Source organism: Humulus lupulus, chromosome 2 (genome assembly GCF_963169125.1).
Source record: "Humulus lupulus chromosome 2, drHumLupu1.1, whole genome shotgun sequence".
NCBI classification, from domain to species: Eukaryota; Viridiplantae; Streptophyta; class Magnoliopsida; order Rosales; family Cannabaceae; genus Humulus; species Humulus lupulus.
The window spans coordinates 134,363,233-134,386,313 of record NC_084794.1 but is presented as its reverse complement, the minus strand read 5'-3'; the positions used below and the strand labels follow the sequence as shown (position 1 = coordinate 134,386,313).

Genomic DNA, 23,081 nt, shown 5'->3' with positions numbered 1-23,081 from the left:
CAAAATAAAAAGTTTAACATTGATGCCATAAATTTCAAACACGAACTTTACAAGTTGCCCTATTATGGCCTAGACCTCCACAAGTGCTGTACTTGCGTGGAACAACCAATTTATCTCCATTGGAAAGATGGCGTTTCGTCTTAGGCCTACCTTGTTTCTTCTTTGGATGACCAACCGGGTTTTTCTGCGCAGGTGTTCTCACTGTTATTGTCATAATGTCATGTGGAACAATCCACTCTTCCTCGTTACCAGTAGGATATATAGATTCTGTGTAAGAGGACCTCCATGTCTCAATTTTATAGTAATCTGAACATAACGAATAAAAGTTCACCCCTCGATTAAGGGATCCAGATAGTGCATGAGCACATGGGATATCAATAATCTGAAACATGCCGCATGTGCATGTCTTATTCAAGAGGTCGACTTCACCATTCAGCTCACCATCTAACACATGGAACTCATGCCTCCCTATTGCATAAGGAATCAAGAATCGAGCTTTCTTAGCCATATCCACCAAATTTTTCTCATAGGTCGGTGCAAGAGTTGTAGTTGTCTTCTCGCTAGTTTCTCTCCTATCACAGAACCAGGACTGTAGTGTGAAGCGAATAAATTCAACGAATGTAGTTATCGGAAAGCTCCTAGCGTCCCGGGTCTTATTGTTGAAACTTTCAGCGTAATTGCTTGTCATTATATTATACATAGTATCCAGGAAAACTAAAATTTAATAGTAACATACATTTAGAAGATTTCATAAATTAAAATACAATTGAAAATGACATACCTATTTCCAGGAAAGTAAGCATAGAACCACTTATCAAAACCCATGCCTTCTAGATATTGAGCAATGGCTGGGTCTTTTGATTTGATTTTTTCGAAGTTAGCGTGGAACTCGAATTTCCTAAAAGCATATGTCGCATTATACATCAACACATGACAATGATCAGTCTTAAATTTAGCAACCACATTCATACTAATGTGGTGGTAGCAAGCACCGTGATAGGCATCGGGGAAAATAGTTTCCAAGGCATGTGTAATACTTGCATGCCTGTCAGTTACAAACGCCAGGTCCTCGACTTCCCCAATCGCTTCCTTTAGCTTTAACATGAAATACTTCCAAGAATCATGATTCTCACTATCCACAATACCAAATGCAACTGGATATAGATGGTTATTTGCATCCAGCGCGACTGCACATAACATCTGCCCACCGTATTTTGTCTTTAAAAAGGTACCGTCCACACATAACACAGGACGACATGTACGAAACCCTCTTCTACTAACTCTGAGTGAGAAAAATCAATTTTTGAATCGATCTTCCTCAGTGAAAAAATCTGTCAATGTCCCGGGATTTTTCTATTGAAGCATGAACAGGTACGATGCTTCTAGTGTCCCTCTGACATAAGAAAGAGCCTTCTCTCGGCATTTCCAAGCTTTTCCATATGACAACTCAATGCCATAATCATTCTTAATGTCCTCTCTTATGTTGTTTGCCATGTACGCATTCGATCCAGTCTGATATTTTTTCTTTATGCAATGACCAATAACCCAAGGTGCAGCTTGGCGATGGCCTTTATGTCAGAGGTTAAGTGAGCAAGTGTGTTTGTTGGTGAAACGAGTTATCTCGAACATATCAGATTTAGGAATTCTCTTCCCCCTCAATCTCCACCCACAATTAGGATCCTTGCAAGTAATATACCAAACTTCAGTACCTGACTTCTTCACCACAAACTCGAAGTTCTGCTTCATTGCATACAAGTGTTCCTTCGTCTTCAACTCTAACTTGTTCTCAAAAACTTTCCCAACTTCTATTACTCCACAACTCACCCCAGATAACGTGGGGCTAACATAAGAGGGGCATGGGTCTTCAGCAGTATATGCTGGAGAACTCCATCTATTTCCATCATCTTGTGTAGTTGGACGACTGCTCTCTGATCCAGCAGTTCTTCGTCCTTGGCTTTCTTGACTTGGCCCAGGAGCTGTTTGTGGAATAGCCGTGCATGATTGATTATGATTTTCCATATTAACACTCGCTCTAGGAGATGGATCAATAAGAGCAATGTTCTTTGCAATCGAACTAACGCATAAAGGAACCCGATGTTTTAAGGACTTTGAATTTTCAAGAATAAGAGCACTAACTCCTTCATCATCTGTGATTTCAATGGGATCTATGCTAAAATCATTGCATGTAAACGGCACTTCCAACTTTAAGTCAAACAATGACCTATCCACTTTCAACTTTGAATACAACTTCTACAATAATTCTATGTAACCAACATCAATTGGTACATGTATTATAGTGTTCGAACCAGCTTTGAAATTCCATTTTTCTCCTTTCTGTTCCCAAACACCGTTGTAAGAAACAATTATATTAACTCTGGAACTTGCAAATTTACAACAAAAAAAAAACATAAGAAAATTATAAAAATAAAGTGTAATCTATGAAGAATCGATGGTAAATCGATGATGTATCGATGCCTATGAAAATATGTATTGTAGTTCAAAATCGATGCCACATCGATGACATTTCGATGCATCATCAATGCTGATGGTTGCCATTTCGATGCGATACCATTTCGATGCCACATCGATGCCTTATTGACGCTGAACCAAATAAACATATATGGCATCGATTCAACATCGATACATCATCGATACCAACATCGATATTAGATATTTGCCTCAATATCGAAATGGCATCGATGCCATATATGTTTATTTGGTTCAGCGTCGATGCCACATCGATGCTGAACCAAATAAACATATATGGCATCGATGGCATTTCGATACACCATCGATATTACATCGATACTAACGTCGAAATTCGCCTCAGTATCGATATGGAATCGATGTGGACTCGATGCTGATGGTTGCCCTATGTATGCGATTCAATTTCGATGTAATATCGATGCCATATCGACGCTGAACCAAATCAACATATATGATATCGATTCAACATCGATACACCATCGATATTACATCGAAAATATCATCTAATTTAGATGTTCGCATTAGCATCGACATGGAATCGATGGAGCATCGATGTACCATCGATTTTGGAAATCCCAGATCCGAAGAACAGTTCAAAAATTGCAGAAAAAAATACAAACTCAACTGCGGAACAGTTCGAATCTAATATCTAACCATGACATTTCATACTCATAAGTAAATTAATGAAATGATACTTACCCATGATTTTTTCTCTTAAAAACGCCAAGAAACTTCCAATCCGTTCCACCTCCGACCTGTGAAAAAATGGCTGTAAATGAGAGATGAGAGAAAGAGATAGAGAGAAAAAATGTGTGAAGTGTTAAATTTGAGTGAGGAAAGTATTTTTGTCCAAAATATAAGAGGGGGTATATTATGAAGAGAATTTTTAAGTTGAAATTTAAAAAAATTAAATATGTTATGGTGCATAAAGGGTAAAATTTCCCACTCCAAATTCTTGTCTATGCTTCAGAAGAAGTTTGCATTATAATAAAAGAGTCACCTCTTTATATTAATTAATGAATGGTGGCTAAATTTGCTGAGTTATTATAATTATTTTGTTTTTTTATGAGTACTGTAAATTTTGGGTCACTTCAAAGAAGCTGCCCCTACATTACCGGAAAGGTCACAAATAAAAGTAATCGACAACATAAGCCTTATGATTCCGTAAAATACTATTCCTTATTAACTTATATACACTTAAATAATTCGGATCGACCAACTTGATTTCATAATCGATTTCATAATCGATGCAAAATACTCTAAAGATTCGTTTTTAATCAACATAACGGGACAACTAAAACTCGAAAAATAAATGACAATAGGAAATATAAGTTATAACCCATTATATAATCGTTTTGCTCAGTCAAAAAGCTTTATCATGATACTATATGAGAGTTGTCAAGTACTGCAACAATTATGCGTATTTATATTTTATATGAATCTATATTTTTTTTATGCAATATGGATTATTACAAATATTAGATTTTCTCGGACATTATATAATTCAACTAATTCCAAGTCACAGATCCACTATCATGCATACATACCCCATTAATCTCTTTCACCTGATGCTACCCCACGGCAAAAACAGTCTCTGAGAAAAAATCATCAGGAATTAACAATATCTGAGAAATAGTAAACTTTAATTGAAGCTCCAAAAATGGCACCATTTAGTTGTCGTACTGTGATTTCTCCATCAACTTCTTCCTTCTTCTTCTTCTTCTCTCGAAACCAGAAAAGACCTTTCCAAAGCTGGATGCCTAGAAAGCCCATTCTCAATATTATTCCCATCAACGCAACTTTTTCAGGGGCCGGTAGTAGCGACATGTTCGCGGTTTCTGATGCCGTTTGTAAAGACGAAACGACCAGCTTTGGGTTCAAGAATTTGATGGAGACTTTCTGGGTTGACGTTCAGGAAGCTGAAGAGAGACCATTGAAGCTCAAACTCATCAGTGAGCCTTTGAGTACTGCTTCGTCTCGGCTTCAAAATGTGGCGATTCGAGTTGAATTGAGGAATGGCTGCGTCGGCTGGGGCGAGGCGGCTGCCACGCCTGCCACATCGGCAGAGGCGGCTCTGGCCAAGGCGAAGGAGGCGTGTGAATTTCTGCGGCGGAGTTCGCCGTTGACTTTGAATTTGGTGCTCGAAGAGATTGGTTATATTCTTCACGGACAGGAATATGCTTCTGTGAGTATAAATAATTATAAATTACTCATATTTTAAAATTTATAGTTGACCTTTTTTATTCTTTCTTTCTTTTGTTTATTCTTTTCCAAAATAATAATAACAATAATCAAATTAACCTTTTTTCAAGACTTAATTACCATTTTTAATATATGTTCGATAGTTTATATTTTTTTTTGTTAATTTGCAATTTTTAGTTGATCATGGAAAAAATTGGAAATCTATTTTACTTTTAAATTTGATATCAAGAGTCATTAAATGAAAGCAAATAAGTGGTATTTACGAATTGAATATGATTTTTTAATATTAGTTCTGATTTGTCGCTTATATGAGAGAGATGTACTACTGCTTTGAGTTTTTGCATATCCAATCCAATGTATAAGCTTTGAGATGTAACTATTTTCTTTATTTTATTAGAATTTAAGTGAATTTCACTTTTATTTGTATGTGTTGAATAATAATTTTTTTTAGTTTACAAATCATTATCATTGTTATAGTTGTAGGCTATAAATAAGAATTTTTTTCATTTAATTTGATTTGTCCAACCATTAGTAAATTTTTTTATAGGGGATTGATTAATAAAATCCTCCCCAATTAGTTATCATATTTTAGATTATCAATATTAAAATTAGATTTTTATATTTATATCTATACATTTAATTTGTTTAATATATATTTATATATTTAAATTTGTATATATAATATATAGTGTAACAAAGACATGTATATTGTATCACTTATTTGTTTTAAAAAAATTATATGTTTATATAATTTTTGAAAAGACATATAAAAGATTGTATGTAGTGGTGATATTGAGTTTGTTTGAAAAATCTATCTATTGTTATATCTATAAAGGAAAGCTTTGGAGAAATGACTTATCATTCTATAATTTTTTAGACCTATATTTTATCAATTTTATTAGAATTTAGGTGAATTTAAGTTTTATTTGTATATGTTAAGTAATGATTTTTTTTGTCAAAATCCCACTGATTTACAAACTATTATGGGTGTTATACTTGTAGCCTATAAATAATGTATTTTTTTTTCATTCAATTTGATTTATCCAACAATTAGTTTTTTTTATGGGTATTGATCAATAAAATTTTGCCCAATTAGTTATAATTTTTTAGTTGATCAAATTAATATCAATATTAAAATTAGTATTTTTTTTTTATATAGGTGATATATATTTATATTTATATATTTAATTTTTGTATTATATATTTTTATATTATTTAAATTTGTAAATATAATATGTAGTGTAACAAAAAGACATATATATTATATGACTTATTTTTTTTTTCACATGTTCACAAATTTTGAAGAGACATGTACAAGTTTATATGTTGTGGTGGTGGTGAATTCATTTGAAAAAAATATATAGACAATCTAACGTCAATAAGTTGAAGATAATAAATAAAATTAAGACCATATAATATTAATTTATTTTTATTGTATAATTATTTATGTGCTAGTTACATGAGATAAAAGAAAAAAAAATGTAGTAGATTAAATAGTTTAAATAGTTTCTCATATTCTCATATAAGAATTAGAAAAAATATTAGTAGATTAAAAAACACAAAATAATTTATTTATGAGACAATTATAAATGGTAATTTAATACATGTGTATATGTATATATATAATTTAAGGTGAATAATAATACAAACATAGCATTAAAGAAAATCTATGTGCATATCTTTTATCTATTTAGTTATAATTTTTTGGTGAATATGAGTTTTATTTGGAGAGGTAATGTGTCATTTTATTAGAATTTGAATTTTATTTGTATATGTTGAGTAATGATTTTTTTCTTTTAAAATATTCCTATATGGTTTACAAATAACTATGAGTGTTATACTTGTAGCTTATAAATAAAGTATTCTTTCGTTCACTTTGATTTTTTTCAGCAATTAGTATTTTTTTTTTCTTATATGGGTGATTAATTAATACAATGAGTTCATCAAATTTATATCAATATTTTTACATTTATATATTGAATTTTTAAAGTATATATTTTTATATTATTTAAGTACACTCCCTTCACTTATATGTATGTTTTTGTTATTATAAAACTACTCGAAACACAACTATATTTCCTAGTAAAGTTTATCAGTTGAATATTAAATCAAATTCAATCTAATTTACCTTTAACATTAATATTCAATTGGATCAAATCCAATCAGATTATAATTAATACGATACTATCAAATTTACCTCTAAATATTGGATTATTAGATCAGTTTTTTTAATTGATTTAAAATACTTCATATCAACTAAAAAAAGAAAACATAATGATAAAATTAAATTTCCCTAAAAAAATGATAAAATTAAAATACTAAATTTTCACACAATATTAAATGTTAATCCATCGGTGTATATGTACATTATGATTTATATGTTTAGGTATTTTTTCAATAGCTAATATTTATATATATATTTATATACTAGGTAGAAGCAACATGTAATGTACGTTTGCTTAGTTTTAAAGTTGTAAATATTGTCTATAATTTTAATAAAAATTTGTTCACTGTTTTTAATATATATATAATAGAATGAATTATAGTTCTATAGTATATATGAGTAATCTCTACATATATGACATCTAAACACAATATTGACATATATATATTTACATGGCTACATGACATATATATAAAATACAATAATATTTTAAAAAAATTATTAATAGAAAAAGTCATAGGGAAGACAATATTATACATGCATAAACTATTTTTAATTTTTAATGTATCTCACAATGTCCTTTAGTGAATTTGATGAAAAAAAAAATAGCTTCAATCACTTCATAAAAAACAAATTATCACACAAATTTATAAGATAAAAAAATGATATGAATATTTTTATTATTTTTAAATAAATATGATTTAATTATTTAAATTATCATGAAATATCTTTAAAATATCCTATTTTAATTTTTTTTGTTTAAGTTTATGTTTGTTCTAGTTTTTTAATTTGACAGTGACAATAAAAGATTATATATTATATGTTTAATATAATATTAAGTTTAAATTTAATTAAATTTTATTTAAGTTATAAAATATATGGTTTTATTATTTTTAAATAATTATTATTGTAAAATATCTCAAAAATATAATATTTTAATTTGTTTTATTATTCATTTATTTAAGTTTAAGTCATGTTTACAATCTACCGTTAAATATAAGAATATTATGTTAAATATAAGAATATTAAATTAAAGTTAGTGAAAAAAAATAAAAAACCATTAAAACTAAGAATTTCTTTTATTTAGATACTTGATATTTATATAATGTCAATTTAATTGAATTGTCACTACTACAAAAAAAGTCGTTCTCTGCGGTTTTTTTACTTAATACATTGCGGTTTTCGAGAGTATTGAAAATCGCAGTGTATTCGACCGCAGAGAAAAATGGTATGAAAACCGCGGAGAAAAGCCACACTTTTCTCTGCGATTGTGTTGAAAAAACCGCGGAGAAAGGTACCATTTTCTCTGCGGTTTATTCAACACAACCGCAGAGAAAATGGTACATTTCTCTGCGGTTTTGTTAATACAATTGCAGAGAAAGCTATTTTAATAAAAACAAATTATTTTTTAATTTTGATTATATATAATTATTTTCAATTCCGATTATATATATATTTCATAAAAAATATAAAAAATTATGTCAAATACAATACATTTTAAGGAGTAAACATAATTAATATTAACATTATCAAAATACATAAAAACTAGATAAATAATATAAAAATAACAAAAATCCGAAATAATTAAAAAAAACAAAAAAAAGTGAAGTTTTAGCGATCAATACCTGATTTGAACAATAAAAATGTATTTTAATCCTTCACAAACGTTCAAAAACATTGAAAAAAAAGCTTGAAAATCACCCTATAAACATACATTTAAAACACATTATACTCAATCAATATATCTTCATTTTTTCCCTAAAACTTCAAAACAAATCAATATATATGTATATTTACATGAGTTGTAGCCTAAATATGGAAGAAAATGAAAAAAAAAACTAAAAAAAAAGGTGAAAAGAGCACTAGCCGTGGCTGGGGAAGAAGGGTTGCGCCGTTCCTCTCGAGTCTGCTAAAGTGGAAGAAATTATAAGAATGAGTAAGGGTTGTGAGTCGAGGGTTTTATATAGGGTAAACGCTTTCACTGCGGTTCCATAAAGAAAACCGCGGAGAACAGTCTATTTTTTTTTCATATTTCGTGTTTCAGACTCATTTGAACATTTTCTCTGTGTTTTTAATTTAATTCTAGAAAAAAAACACAGAGAAAGCCTATATTTGTAGTAGTGTGTATTTAATTTCTAATAACATCATCTGTCAACTGATTAAATTTTCGACATCAAATTCACCCAATTCATTCGAATAAATCGATTTGGATTAAATTATGAGTATCTTTAGTTGTAACTAACTAAATCCAAATTACAATATTTGGCAAATTTTGTGCTTTGTTGTTTTATTTTTATTTTGAACACATGCTTTGTTGTTTTTTTCAAAGTTATTTCCAGTAATTTTATTACTTAATAATATTATTTATTTCTACTATTTTCATTTTAACCTTGGTTTTATTGTCATTTTTCTTTCTAATCTCTTCATTTACAATGTTCGTATTCTTGACAAAATTATGCATTCATGTAAGGATTTATAATATAATTTTTTTTGAGATGTAATATAAATCTTTTTCGTTTTGATTACTTTTATATTCAACCATTATAGTATGTAAGACTGTTGAGTTAAATGTTTTGTGAAGTTCAGGGCAGGAGTGGAAATGGCGTTGATTGATGCCGTTGCTAATAGCATTGATGTGCCTCTGTGGAGATTATTTGGTGGTGTTTCAAACAGTCTAACAACTTCTAGAACAGTACGTATCCATCATCCATACTAATTTTGAATATGCCATTATATATCTGGTTTTATTGAGTTAACTAATAGAATTACGACGAATACAATTATTGGGTTCTCAAAGTTGGTCTCATAATCCACAGATCCCAATGGTATCCCCAGCTAAATCTTCAGAGTTGGCTTCAAAGTACTATGGCAAAGGATTCAATACTATAAGGTTTGAAATGGGATTGAACTTACATGCAGAATTGGAAGTTATGAAAGCTGTACAAATAGCTCAACCCCATTGCTTATTTATCTTGGATGCAAACGGGAAGTACACTTCGGAGGAAGCTATAATGGTTCTTGAGAAGTTGCATGGTATTTCACATTCTCAACATTTAATAATACTAGTTTATGATCAGAGGTCATTACTGAAATATGTACATAATATAGATTGCTGTTCTTTACAGAGATGGGGATAAGTCCAGTTCTCTTTGAGCAACCAGTTCACAAAGATGACTGGAATGGTCTTGCTTATGTTGGAAATGTTGCAAGAGACAAATATGGCATACATGTTGGTGCAGATGAGAGCTGCCAGACCATGAATGATGTACAGAGAGTAGTGAAAGAGAATGTAGTAGATTTCATCAACATTAAACTAGCCAAATTTGGGGTACTGGACACCCTCCAAGTTATTGAGGTTGCAAGAAAATCAGGCTTGAATCTTGTAATTGATAGCATGGTTGCGACCAGACTTGCTACAGGCTTTGCTGGTCATTTGGCTTGTGGACTTGGCTGTTTCAAGTAATTTTACTTTGTCTTTGTGTCTTAATTAATACTCAGTGAATGCTTTAGTTGTGTTATCATTCCTTCCTCCTTTATTAGGCTGTGTTTCAACAATTTTTTGGTGCTTACAAGTCACAGAGCAAAGGCATAACAGAGTTTTCATTGTCATTTTTCATTTTGCAGATACGTAAATCTGGATGGGCCTTTAATGTTGTCAGACGATCCAGTTTTCGGTGGATATGAAGGTATATAAATTCTCAGTTCGAGCAACCTGTGCTAAAGAAAGTCATATATGATCTCTGTAGCCATATTTGCTATGTGTGTAAACTTGATATCATCCAATATTTCTGTCTTTATTAGTTTCCGGAGCGGTCTACAAGTTCACAAATGGTAGAGGCCTAGGAGGTTTCCTTAAGCAGGACAAAATTTCCCAGTGAGTTACTATGTATTTATTTATTTTCCCCTTTTCTTTTAGAAAACTACTATATATATATATATACGTGATGATGTTTTTTCCTGCACTTGTTGTGGTTTCAGTAATTCAAAATAAGGATCACTGTTTCATGTATGCTGTTACCAAATTAAGCACGTTATGATGTTGGCTATGATATCTGTGTCTACAAAATGCTGGAGCTGCAAAATAAAACAAGTGAAATTCTGATTCTCTCAAAGATTGACAAAGTCATTTTACTTGGCGTGGAAATCTAAGTTTGCCATGACTCATTAGTAGATTTTAAAGGAATAAGAGAATTGAAACTCTTTTAATACTCTTTATTGAATAATGTTAACCCATATATATACAGCAACATAGAAGTTCTAATAGTCCAGTCATAAACCACTAAACTAAATAAAGCTAATATATAAATTAAGCTAAAATATAGAAATGTGGTTACAACAATTATTGACTGATACACACGTTGAATTATAAACATAGTCAAAAGAATTCTAAATTCAAAATTGAATAATGAAAAATATTGCCAATATGCGAGAGGCGAGTCCAATCTTGTTCTTGAGGTGAAGAAATCGTGTTCGAGGAAGAAGTTTTGTGAGTGCATCAGCAAGTTCATCGGTAGATGAAACGTGTGCAACTTGAAGAGAGTCATTTTGAACTTAATCGCAAATGAAGTGAAAATGAATGGCAACATGTTTCATTCGTGAATGGAAGACAGGATTAGAACACAAATGGGCGGCTCCAATATTGTCACAATATATCACCGGAGTTCTTGGTATAGAAGTTTAAGGGCTAAAATATTTGGTCAAAATGTTTAAACTTTTCATTGAGGTTATATAAAAGGTATACATGGGATCCCAAAACATTTAACAAAATACATAATTTCAACTAGGGTTTACAAAATAGTCGACCTAAGCGACAAAATTGGACTTTTCCTCCTAAGTCCCTTGGATACCCCAACCCTGACGGCCGAGCAGGCCGAACATGTAAGCGCTGCTCCAAAGCCCTCTAACTCATGGCTGGTCCACTTTTCCCTTGCCCTTACTTGCACCATAGAGCATCTGTGAGCGAAGGCCCAACAAAAAAACTCAACAAAGCATAATCAATATCCAATTAAATATAAACAACGAACAACATGCTTCACAGATAATAAATGAATTCATTTCATAATGTGTACAGAACCCCCATAGTGGTCTTGTCATCACAACCTACATTCTGCATGATTATTGCTGAATACGATCCATGCTGATCAACCACAGATAGATATAATGCAACTAGATGTAATAGATACAAATATAATATAAGGGTGCATAACCCTATTATGATTGGTTAAATACAAATGATAAAGTATTAAAATACAAGAAAGGTATAAACACTTAGTAGAATTCACATAGTGAAGATGTGAATTTGAGTTTCAAATTGTAGGAACTTATAAAATGCAAATTTGGGTCCAAAGTGATACATAAAAGTATCTAAGGGTTCCCAAAAAGTTTGGTAGCATTGGAGCATTTTTTTGGACCTTTGGAAGTGTCGAAAGTCAGAGGGGGTGGCGATAAGTCGCCACCTAAGAGGCAACATGTCGCCTGTTGGCTAGGGTTTCCAGAAACCCTAGCAGGTGAGGCATCGCCTGCTGTTTTATGTGGATTTACATAAATTCTCTAAATTATGTGTCTTGCAAGTCTAATCCTATTGGTTAGGTCTAATGATGGTGCCTACTCTATATATGGGTCAAAAACAGTGATTTGGGAGACTTGATCACTCTCTCCAATCTCTCTCTACCCTTTCTCTCTCTCTCTAGCTCCAAGAATCTCTAGTTTTTTCTAAGAACTCTCCAAGAATGTGCTTGACTTAGAGAGTTGAAGGCTTGTTCAATCTCAATCCTCATTTCCTCAAAGAGAAGGCCTCAAGCATCAATGGTGGCTAGGAAATAGAGTATTAGGATAGTGTTTCTCAACATGTATAAGCCTTGGTTTTGTAGATATGATTTGCTTGAAGATTTTTCTCAAAGAAAGTGGTGGTCTTGCTTAGGGTTTTGAAGCTTCATCAAATTATGAAGAACTCCATTGATCTACTTGGGGTTGCAAGTTCTTTCTCAATCTTTTTTAAGTCTCTGTCAATCCAAATTTTGTGTAGATTCTATTTTTTGTGGTGGTGATATCTCACTCTCCCCCAACATTCTAATACTCTATAATCCGAGATAACATATCATGGAAGAATCTAACTCTCTTTCGGCTTTGAGATTCATGACACAAGACTTTGTTAGACTAGATAGATTTGATGAGACTAACTTTGTGCATTGGCAAGACAAGATTGGGTTCTTGCTCACTACTTTGAAAGTGTTCTATGTCTTGGACAAAGACCTAAAAGCCTTGGAAGAACCCAAGGAAGATGATACTCAAGAAATCGTCAAGGAAAGGAAGAAGCGTGAAGAAGATAAGTTGATATGTAGGGGTCCATCCTCAATGCCCTCTCGGATAAGCTATATGATCTCTACACCAACAAAAAGACAGCCAAGGAGATTTGGGAGGCCTTAGAAAAGAAGTACAAAGCGGAAGAGGAAGGTACAAAGAAATTCTTTATTACTCAATATATTGAATTTAAATTTTATGATGATAAATCCATTCTCCCTCAAATTCATGAGCTGCAAATTATTGTGAATAAATTGTCTACTTTTAAAATTGTATTGTCGGAACAATTTCTTGTTGGTGCCATTATAGCCAAGTTACCTCCTTCATGGAGAGGCTATAGGAAAAAGATGCTCCATAGGAATGAAGAGATTTCTTTGGAGGAAATTCTCAAACACTTGAAAATTGAAGAGGAATCTCGTTCTAGATATTTGAATAATGAGAAGTCCAATGGAGAGACTTCTAAGGCCAATGTTGTGGAAAATCCACCTAAAAATGCAAAGGAAATGGCAAGAACAAGGGCAAGGGCCAAAAACCCTTGGGGCCTAAGAAGAATGAGGATCAATTCAAAAGTTCCAAGAGACCTTGCTTTGTGTGTGGCAAGAATTGCCACTTTTCTAGAGATTGTAGGTTCAAGAGGAGTCATAACATTGAAGCAAAGGTCAACTCAGCTCAAGAGGAGCTAGTGGCTACACTAAGTGAGGTCAATGTCATTCATGGAAAGGTGAGTGGGTGGTTGTATGATACTTGTGTCACCGTTCATGTAACCTATGATAGATCTCTATTCAAGACCTTTGAATCTTCAAAGGATGGGCATGAAATCCAAATGGGCAATGAGAAAAGGTCCAAGATTGAAGGAAATGGAATTATTGACATGTTTTTCACATCTGATAAGAAGGTTCAACTCACCAATATTTTGTATGTACCAGAAATGAGTAGAAACCTTGTGAGTGGAAATTTACTTGGTAAACTGGGAATCAAGATTGTGATAGATTCTGACAAGCTTATTTTATCCAAAGACAATGTTTTTTGTGGGAAAGGGATATGCTTGTGATGGCATGTTCAAACTTTGTACTTCCATTGACAATATGAACAATAAAGCTTATTCTTCTTGTTATATGCTTGACTCAAATTCTATTACTTTGTGGCATGTTAGACTTGCACATATAGGATTTAGCACAATTAAAAGGGCTGTCAAATGTTGATTAATTGATTGTGATAATGTTGAGCATGAAAATATGAATTATGTGTTAAATCTAAAATGGTAAAGAAACATTTTCCTAGTGTTGAAAGAAACTCTAAGTTGTTAGATTTGATACATAGTGATTTATGTGAACTTAATGGAATGTTGACTATAGGAAGAAGTAGATATTTCATTACTTTAATCAATGATTGCTCTCGGTTCATATATGTATATTTGCTTAAAAATAAAGATGAAGCATTTGATGTGTTTAAAGTGTATAAAGTGGAAGTTGAAAATCAACTTGAAGGGAAAATTAAAATACTTAGAAGTGATAGGTGTGGTGAATACTTTTCAAATTAATTTAACTTGTTTTGTGAAGAACATGAAATAATTCATGAATGTACAGCCCCTTATCGGGTCGGGATTTTTTCCCCGAGTTACGAATATTATTTTAAATAATATTATATTTGATTGAAAATTATTCCATGAGTTATTGTTAGCCAAATTATGAATTTTGTGATTTAAAAGTCAAGATAAGACTTTCGGTCTTGGATCGACACGAAAACGCTGATTGGGTAAAAATCTAAGAAAATAAAATGAAAAACTATGACAAATATTGTAACGCCCTGGATAGCCAAGACCGTTACACTGTGTACTTGTAAAGGTGCAGGACTCGCTAATCAAGTCATTAATTTGAAAACGTGTCTCTAAACATGCAAGATCTATGGTTAAAAAGGTTTTGGTCTCAAAAGACTCATTTCATATATTTAAACTGTAGTAAACAAGGGATCCCATAAACACAAAGTTAAAATAAGTTTACAGACTCCCAAAAGTATGTGAACATCCACTAGCCATACTAAGGCAAAACAAACAGTCTTTAGGTTCCATGTCCTTGCCTAGACCTCAACCGTGGCGGCCGAGCACCTGGCTATGTACATTCCGCTCGCTGAGCTCTCCAGTCAGGGCTGATCTAACTTGCCCTTGCCTTTACCTGCACCACGTAGCACCCGTGAGCCAAGGCCCAGCAAGAAAACATCACAGATAACTCAAACAATAATAACAGACAAATAGCTCAATAAACACGTATACTCATTAGATAGTCCACAATAGATAATCAGCATATACAATCCAATACAAGTTACATTCTATCACATATACTGCTCATATCACATAATAATCAGGGCCGACGACTTAGGCCGCACCCTCTGTTTAGCCCACTGACTCTGGCCCGCTTAAACCAAGCTCAGTGCATAATAAGCTGTCCTCGGCTACCAGTGGCCGAGCCGCGCCCTGTGCGCTAGTGAGACCCTTGGCACCCTTAGGCCGTTGGTTCACTAAATAGCTTGCATGGCATAATACCATCTTTTCAAGCTTTCACAATAGGGAGCCCTTAGTCCTGTCACATATAATCAACCGGGTGCAGTTTTCTTACCTTTAGCTTTCAAATAAGTTAGTTACGGGCGATACTCCTTGAGCGCGATCCGATCCTCGAGCCCTAGCTTAACACTTAGTCACAACCATGAAGAAAGACACCATTAACAACCTTAAATGAGCCCCCAAGCCAAGTTCTAGTACTCGGAACATTGAACTTCACCAAATATAGTAAAAGACTCAACCCCGAGCACCCTAGGTTAAATTCCCAAGCCTAAACTCTCAAAATCCCAAAATCCCTTAAGAGCCGCGGCATAGGCCACCCATGCCGCGGCATGGCCCCCAAACAGAGCCATCCAAGACACAAAAACAGGTAAGGGCCGCGGCATTGCTTGGACCATGCCGCGGCCCGCCCTTCTTCCTCAGCATGCAACACCCCTTGAAGGGCCGCGGCTCTCCAAGAACCATGCCGCGGCCCGACCCTTCGAACCCAGAAAAAACCACCATTTTTAACCTCCAAACCTCACCTAAAGCTATCCCAAAGTCCCCAAACCAAAACCAATTAACTCCCAACCTTTTTAACATGATCTAAGCAACATAATTCCCCAAAAACACAGCCCAACACACTTCAATCTCTCCCTTCCAACTTCTGAAATCCAAACTCAAAGAACTTAAAACCAGCTTTGATAACCCCCAAATTCAACCATCAAACTATAATTTAAACCTTACCTCAGCTGTCGAATCGATTCTTCAAGAGTCCCCTGACCTATCTTCAAAGTCCCTAGCCTCAATTTCCACCTTGAATGTCAAAACCATAACCATTTAAACTCAGTCATTTCTTTAAGTTCCTAACCCCAAAAACGAAAATTCAAAACTTACCTTAGCTCTATCTCAGACCTTGATCAGTTCCTGAGCCAATCCTCCAGATTACTCCCTTCAACTCCCAAAGACACAGCCCAAATCCCAGCAGTTCCCTCTCAACTCAGTAGTTTTCCCTTTGATTTTCTGTGTTTTTCTCAACTTGGTTTCCTTTGAGCGTGTAAGTGAGCTGAGAGAAATATACTTAGTCGGTTTGTGTTTTCTTCTAAAGGCTTCCTTAAGTCTAACTTATCCTTTAAGTTAATCCCAAGGCTCGGGGTGCCGGAAACGTCCCCGAGGCCAAAACGGTAAAATCCCCCAATATTCCCGCCTAGACATCCTAACCTCAAATATATCTCCAATTATTTATTTCCATCACCCGATAGTCTAAATCACTACCTGATACCTAAAATACCTCTAACTTGCCCAAAATCAATTATAATACCCCGTTGTGACTTTTCCCGCTATCTAGCCCTAGGGTCGCCTCGAGTCGCCGGCTGCAGATTTATCCACATCATAATGTGGTTCTCGCATATATCTCAAACATTTATATCACATCATCATATAATATAATCAATTATCATGTAAGCATCATTAAACATATAATTACTCATTAAATCACAATTATTCCAGTAATGCCCTCCTGGCACACTAATCAAGGCCCTTAAGCCTTATTAGTGAATTTGGGTCGTTACAAATATATTTTGGGCATAAAATACTTTCATAAAAATTAAAGTTTGGTCAAAAATAATAAACTTAAGGGAAAATTGAAATTTTAGGGTATTTTGTGTTAAATACTTAATTTTATCAAAACATGGAATTTTATTCCATGAATGGACCTTAGTTAAATTTTATTGTGTGATTAATTAAATTAAATGTGAGAGACATTTAATTTAATTATTATGTGTTAAGTTTTGTGTTTAAAACCTAATAAGAGTGAAAAAAATGTTATAGGAAGTCAAATTGGATTTTTCTTCTTGGGAAATATTTATTATCCTTTATATAAAAAAAAAAATGATCACATATATAATATATGTGGTGGCCGGCCATGTGAAGGATTTAATGGGGTTGACCAAATGTTTAATCCCAATTTAAATATAAGGGTTAAGGCATCAAGTGGATGGTAAAAAAAAAACACTCAAGTGTTTAGATATTTTCTTTAGTTGATATGCTCTTCTAACCTTCCCCAACCGACCCCACTCTCTCTCACTTTCACTATCATCATTTTGAAAACTCTCTCAAGTTTTCTCTCCATCTTCAATCTCAAGAACACTAAGGATGCTTTGAAGCATTTAAGCCTTGGTCTAGGAAGGGTTTTCCCTAAGGTAAAGTTTCAATAAACTAGACTTTTGTAAAGTTTTAACCATATTTTTTCAAATAGCTAATTATCTATGTTGTTGAAGGGATTTGGTTAAGGTTTTGAAAGGTTTCTGAAGGAGCCAAAGCTAATAGGAAGATCCAAACCTCAAGCAAGAACAACAAAGAGGTAATAAATTTACTTTTTATGGTTGAAATTGTATGGTTTTTAGTTTTAAGCATTATTTTGTATAGTTAATGCTTAAAGTTTCTTGTTGGTGATGTAATAAGTTTATGGTAGTTGTTTTATAATTTTTATGATGCTTGTGTGTTGATTTTTGAAAATATGAGTTTTGTTAGAAACCTTAAAACAAAATGCATGTTTTGAGATGTAACTTCCAAGGGGTCAAACATCTACTATATATTGATTTTGTAAAATTTAATTGTACTGTGATGTTTTTGATATTGAGTACATAAAATTGAGCTTGTGAAACACTAAAAAATATTTAAAAATGAGTGAGTTATGCTATTTCAAAGTTTAGGTAAAAAAACTGTTTTTTCGTATTCTTAATTTCGGGGCCAAGTTTGGACAGCCACTGTATAGGGAAAATGAACCCAGTTTTTTCTAAACTTTGGTGGACATATAATTTGCATAACCTAGTATTCCACTGTAAAATTTGGTAAGAAAATATTGAACAGTTTGAAAGTTATTAAGTGTCAAAGTTTTGAAAAAATAAGGACTTGAAAATAAAGTTATTTTTACCTCATTGTTGGAAAATAATTTCACCAATAAAAAATGTTCCGTTTGACCTAAGATTTTACAAAGACCTAAAGGGCATACCAAAAATAGAATTGGGAAATTTTGGTAACAATTAGGTAAGTAAATTTCAAGTTATCACCTAACAAAGTATCTAGTTAAAAATGTGAAAAGTAGGGTTTTTACATAGTGTAAAAATGAGATTTTGGAACTTAAGGTAAAAAGTAAAATTTTGCTTATTGCAAGATAAAAACTTGGCAAGTCTTGAAAACATATTTTGACCTAAAATACCACTTTGAGTTTAGTGGGAATTATTTTTATTCTTTCTAAAAATAAAAGAATTTATTTATTAATAAGTTAATAAATTAAAAGAGGGCTTAAAACCTTATATTTTGAGAAATTAATTGAGTGAATTATTTTTCTAGTAAGTAAACTTGATTAATTGACTTCAGAAAGATTAACTAGTCAAGATGGGAAATTTTTAACGGTTTTCCTAATTAAGACAAATTATGCAATTTTCTTAAAACGATTTTTAGAGATTAAAACCTTAAGAAAAATAAAAGGAAAATTAAGAGTTTATTTTCTTTAAAAATAATTAAAGAATTTAATTAGTATTTCCTGGATATAATACCGGCTAAAATCTTCCATATATTTAACCAACTTGTTGAAAGTACGGGTTAATAGCGTTGCGTTTAAAGAACAAGATTTTTAGCGGATTGTGGGAAAATACTATTGTGATACCTAGGTATTGAGACCATAGGGTAGGTCTCCCCAAGACTTAGGGTTTAGTCTCAAATATTTTTGTATGAATTTCCTTAATGGGTTTAAAACCAAATAAGGATCATTTATCCTTACAAATGATTTTTATTAAAATGACCAAATTGCCCAAAATAATAATAATAATAAATTATGAGTGCCATAATTAATCTGAGTATACTGTATGAATAACTAAAGTATTGGCTAGCGTAACTGGATTGAATGTTGGAGGATGAAATCCTACTGAGAGCTAAGGACTCCAAGTAAGTCAACTTATATTGTGTGGCTGCAACATGAAACGACTATTGTATTGTATGTTAGTATAGGGACACATGCACATAATATATACATTGTCGTAGAAAGTTGCTTAGAGACGTTAGTCTAGTGAGTGCTAATTTGGAAAATATGATCGGTAGATATCCATCATATCCTAGACGGCTGATCCCCATCACACTACTTGATTTTATTATGTCCAGTTCATTATCGCGACGAGTGGACAAGAGGTGAGGATTGTTGTTTAAACCTAGGGGCACCAAGATGAGTAGGACCTAGGGGCCCTCATGCTTACTTAACCAATGAACAGTTAGAACCCGAGCAAGTGCTCTGATAAGTTATTCTCGAATAGCAGCCGTGAATATTGGTCATTCAGTGAGAGTGCCTAAAGATACTAGGGGTTGCCAAGTTTAAGTGAGGCTGAACACCCTAGAGGCAACTGCTCACCAGCACCACTGATTAACATAGAAGTCTCTGTAAAACCGTGTAAATTCGATTACACTCTTGGATAGCTAGAGATGCCCTAGGTAACACGATAGTTACCCTTGATGGGGATATTTATTTGCTAGATCTTAGTGTTGAGACTCGATTCTCTCTTACAGATTAGCATTTATGCTGGAGGGCGTGTTATGCCCGAATTGTTGGAAGTTGTCGAGCGTTGGTCTCGAATTATATTGTGATATGTTATATCTGCTTGCTTTGGGATTTTCTGAGTGCAGGATTTTATCTGTTTATATGAAATAATTTGTCATTGGTTATCAGACATGACCATAAGTTTGCCAGGACACTTTTGCGTTCTTGAAATTGATTGTGTCGGGTCCGGATGGATCCGAAATCCTAATTCTCTGCATGCTTTTGTTTTAAGGTTGAACTTACTAAGCGTTTTCGCTTACCTAGTTGTTTCCTGTTGTAGGTAAGAACAAGGGCAAGGCAAAGTAGTGAGTGCAGGAGTCTACCTTGTGAATGTACATGTGGACCGACCTTTTGGGAAGTCATTTTATTTTTGGAAATGTTGTGTAATTTTCCTAAACAAGGCTCACTCTACTCTTTATAAAATATGTTTGTAATTAAATGTTAAGTATGGCCATACGACTTTTTAAAAAGTTTTCTGTAATACGGGTTTTTGAGACATTTTGTTAAATGAAAACATTTATATTTCCGCATTATCAAGTCTTGAAAATTCGGGTCGTTACACTTATACTCCACAACAAAATGGTATAGCAGAAAGAAAGAATAGAACATTTATTGAGATGATTAATGCATGCTATTACATTCCAAATTGAATTTTAGTTTGTGGGGTGAAGCCTTGCTATCTGTTTGTCATATTTTGAATCGTATTCCCATGAAGAAAAATAATATATCTCCATATGAGTTATGGAAAGGAAAGAAACCAAACATTGGTTATCTTAAAGTGTGGGAGTGTCTTGCTTATTGCAAGAGCACCGATCTAAAAAGGACCAAGTTGGGTCCAAGAGCTATAAGATGTGCATTTGTGGGTTATGCCAAAAATAGTAAAGCTTATAGATTATCAGAATTGGAGTCTAATGTAATAATTGAATCTAGATAGGTTGAGTTCTTTGAGAACATGTCATGCAATGACAACAAGTTGGAACCAACTCAAACCAGAGAACCTTAAGATGAGATTCCTAGAATAGTTGGTGAGCAACCTCAATTACCTAGAAGGAGCCAAAGGCTCAAAGATTTGTGATCAAATGAGAAGTGTTCTCCAATAGAGGCACTATACCTTGTTGAAGGTGATAATGAGGAAGTTATTTGGAAACATCCAATAGTACTTCAAATAGAAGATGATCCTGAATCCTTCAAGGAAGCAATGTCCTCAAGGGACTTTGCTTTTTGGAAGGAGGCAGTTAATGATGAAATGGATTCAATTATGTCAAACCACACTTGGGAATTAGTTGACCTTCCAAAGGGATCCAAACCAATTGGGTGAAAATGGGTATTTAGAAAGAAATACCATACCAATGGCACCATACAAACTTTCAAGGCTAGGCTAGTAGCCAAAGGTTTCAAACAAAGAGAGGGAATAGATTACTTTGACACATATGCACCAGTAGTAAGTACTACTTCTATAAGACTGTTGTTTATGTTCAGTAAATGGGCATCAAAACGACATTCTTAAATGGGGATCTCGAAGAGGAGGTCTATATGGAACAACCAAAGGGTTTTGTTCTCCAAGAAAATGAACATAAAGTGTGTAGACTTGTCAAATCATTATATGGTTTGAAACAAGCTCCAAAACAATGGCATTAAAAGTTTGATAAAGTCATTCTTTTTAATGGATTTAGACACAACAATGCGGACAAGTGCTTATACTCTAAGACTTGTGGTGACTATGTCATACTTGTGTGTCTATATGTAGATGATAAGTTGATTTTGAGTAATGACTTGAAAGGAATAATGGAAACGAAGATGTTTCTATCTTCTAACTTCAAAATGAAAGACCTTGGAGAGGTGGATATCATTCTAGGTATCAAAGTTAGAAGGAATAGTGAGGGTTTTGTGTTGAGCCAAACCCACTATGTTGAGAAAGTGCTCGACAAATTCAGTCATCTCAAAATCAAAGAGGCACATACACCATTTGATTCAAACATGAAGTTTGAAAAGAATGAAGAAAGAGTGGTGACTCAATTGGAATATGCAAGTGCAATAGGTAGTCTAATGTATGCGGCTCATTGAACAAGAGCGGATATTGCATATGCGGTCAGTAAACTTAGTAGGTTTACTATCAATCCAACTATCAAGCATTGGAAGGCTATTGAGAGAATGATTGTAATCTTAAGGGTACCAAAGAGTATAGTCTTCACTATACAAACTCTCCAAAGATACTTGACGGATATTTCGATGCTAATTGGATATTGGGAATTGGAGATAATCTCTCCACCACCGGTTGAGTGTTTGCTCTTGGAGGTGATGCAATATCATGAGGCTCCAAGAAGCAAATGTGTATATCACACACAACCATGGAAGCAGAGTTCATAGCTTTAGCGGCTACCGGAAAATAGGTCAAGTGGCTTAGGAATCTCATGATGGATATTCCTTTAACCTCAGATATGGTATCAACAATTTCAATACATTGTGATAGCCAATTCGCACTTGCTAGAGCATATAATAGTGCGTATAATGGAAAGTCTAGACACATTAGTCTAAGACATGAATATGTGAGACAGTTGATTGAAGGTGGAATCATATCGATCTCATATGTTAAAACAAGTGAGACCTTAGCAGATACATTTACAAAACCTCTTGTGAGAAGATTAGTAAGTTCTACTTCAAAAGGGATGAGATTGAAACTCCTAGAAGAATAGATTCACCAATGATGGAAACCCAACTCTCAACTTGTACAAATCAAGGGAAAGAGTTGAACGGGTAAGAATAAGTCATTGATAAGTGAATAGTTTAAACACTAAAAATTTATG

At 33.4% G+C, this 23,081-nt stretch overlaps 2 protein-coding genes across 2 annotated transcripts; one reads left to right on the top strand and one right to left on the bottom strand.

The window, feature by feature from the left end:
* Positions 1-34: 34 nt before the first annotated feature.
* Positions 35-1,494, bottom strand: LOC133814753 (uncharacterized). Its single transcript, XM_062247674.1, has 3 exons — positions 1,376-1,494; positions 782-1,282; positions 35-680 (listed from the first exon to the last, which is right to left on the bottom strand). Exons 1-3 carry the CDS (start codon positions 1,492-1,494, stop codon positions 35-37), a joined length of 1,266 nt encoding a protein of 421 aa, XP_062103658.1.
* A 2,370-nt stretch (positions 1,495-3,864) lies between these two features.
* On the top strand, positions 3,865-11,063 carry LOC133818529 (L-Ala-D/L-amino acid epimerase-like). Its single transcript, XM_062251443.1, has 7 exons — positions 3,865-4,672; positions 9,435-9,545; positions 9,670-9,886; positions 9,979-10,312; positions 10,478-10,539; positions 10,655-10,727; positions 10,832-11,063. Exons 1-7 carry the CDS (start codon positions 4,148-4,150, stop codon positions 10,842-10,844), a joined length of 1,335 nt encoding a protein of 444 aa, XP_062107427.1. The 5' UTR covers positions 3,865-4,147; the 3' UTR covers positions 10,845-11,063.
* Positions 11,064-23,081: the final 12,018 nt, after the last annotated feature.

Coding starts and splice junctions, on each gene's coding strand:
- LOC133818529 (XM_062251443.1), top strand. CDS start 4,148: ATGGCACCATTTAGTTGTCGTACTGTGATTTCTCCATCAACTTCTTCC. Junction 9,546..9,669: donor GTCTAACAACTTCTAGAACA/GTACGTATCCAT, acceptor CATAATCCACAG/ATCCCAATGGTATCCCCAGC. Junction 10,313..10,477: donor TGTGGACTTGGCTGTTTCAA/GTAATTTTACTT, acceptor TTCATTTTGCAG/ATACGTAAATCTGGATGGGC.
- LOC133814753 (XM_062247674.1), bottom strand. CDS start 1,494: ATGGCAAACAACATAAGAGAGGACATTAAGAATGATTATGGCATTGAG. Junction 1,283..1,375: donor AGAGGGACACTAGAAGCATC/GTACCTGTTCAT, acceptor TTTCTCACTCAG/AGTTAGTAGAAGAGGGTTTC. Junction 681..781: donor GCTTACTTTCCTGGAAATAG/GTATGTCATTTT, acceptor TATAATGACAAG/CAATTACGCTGAAAGTTTCA.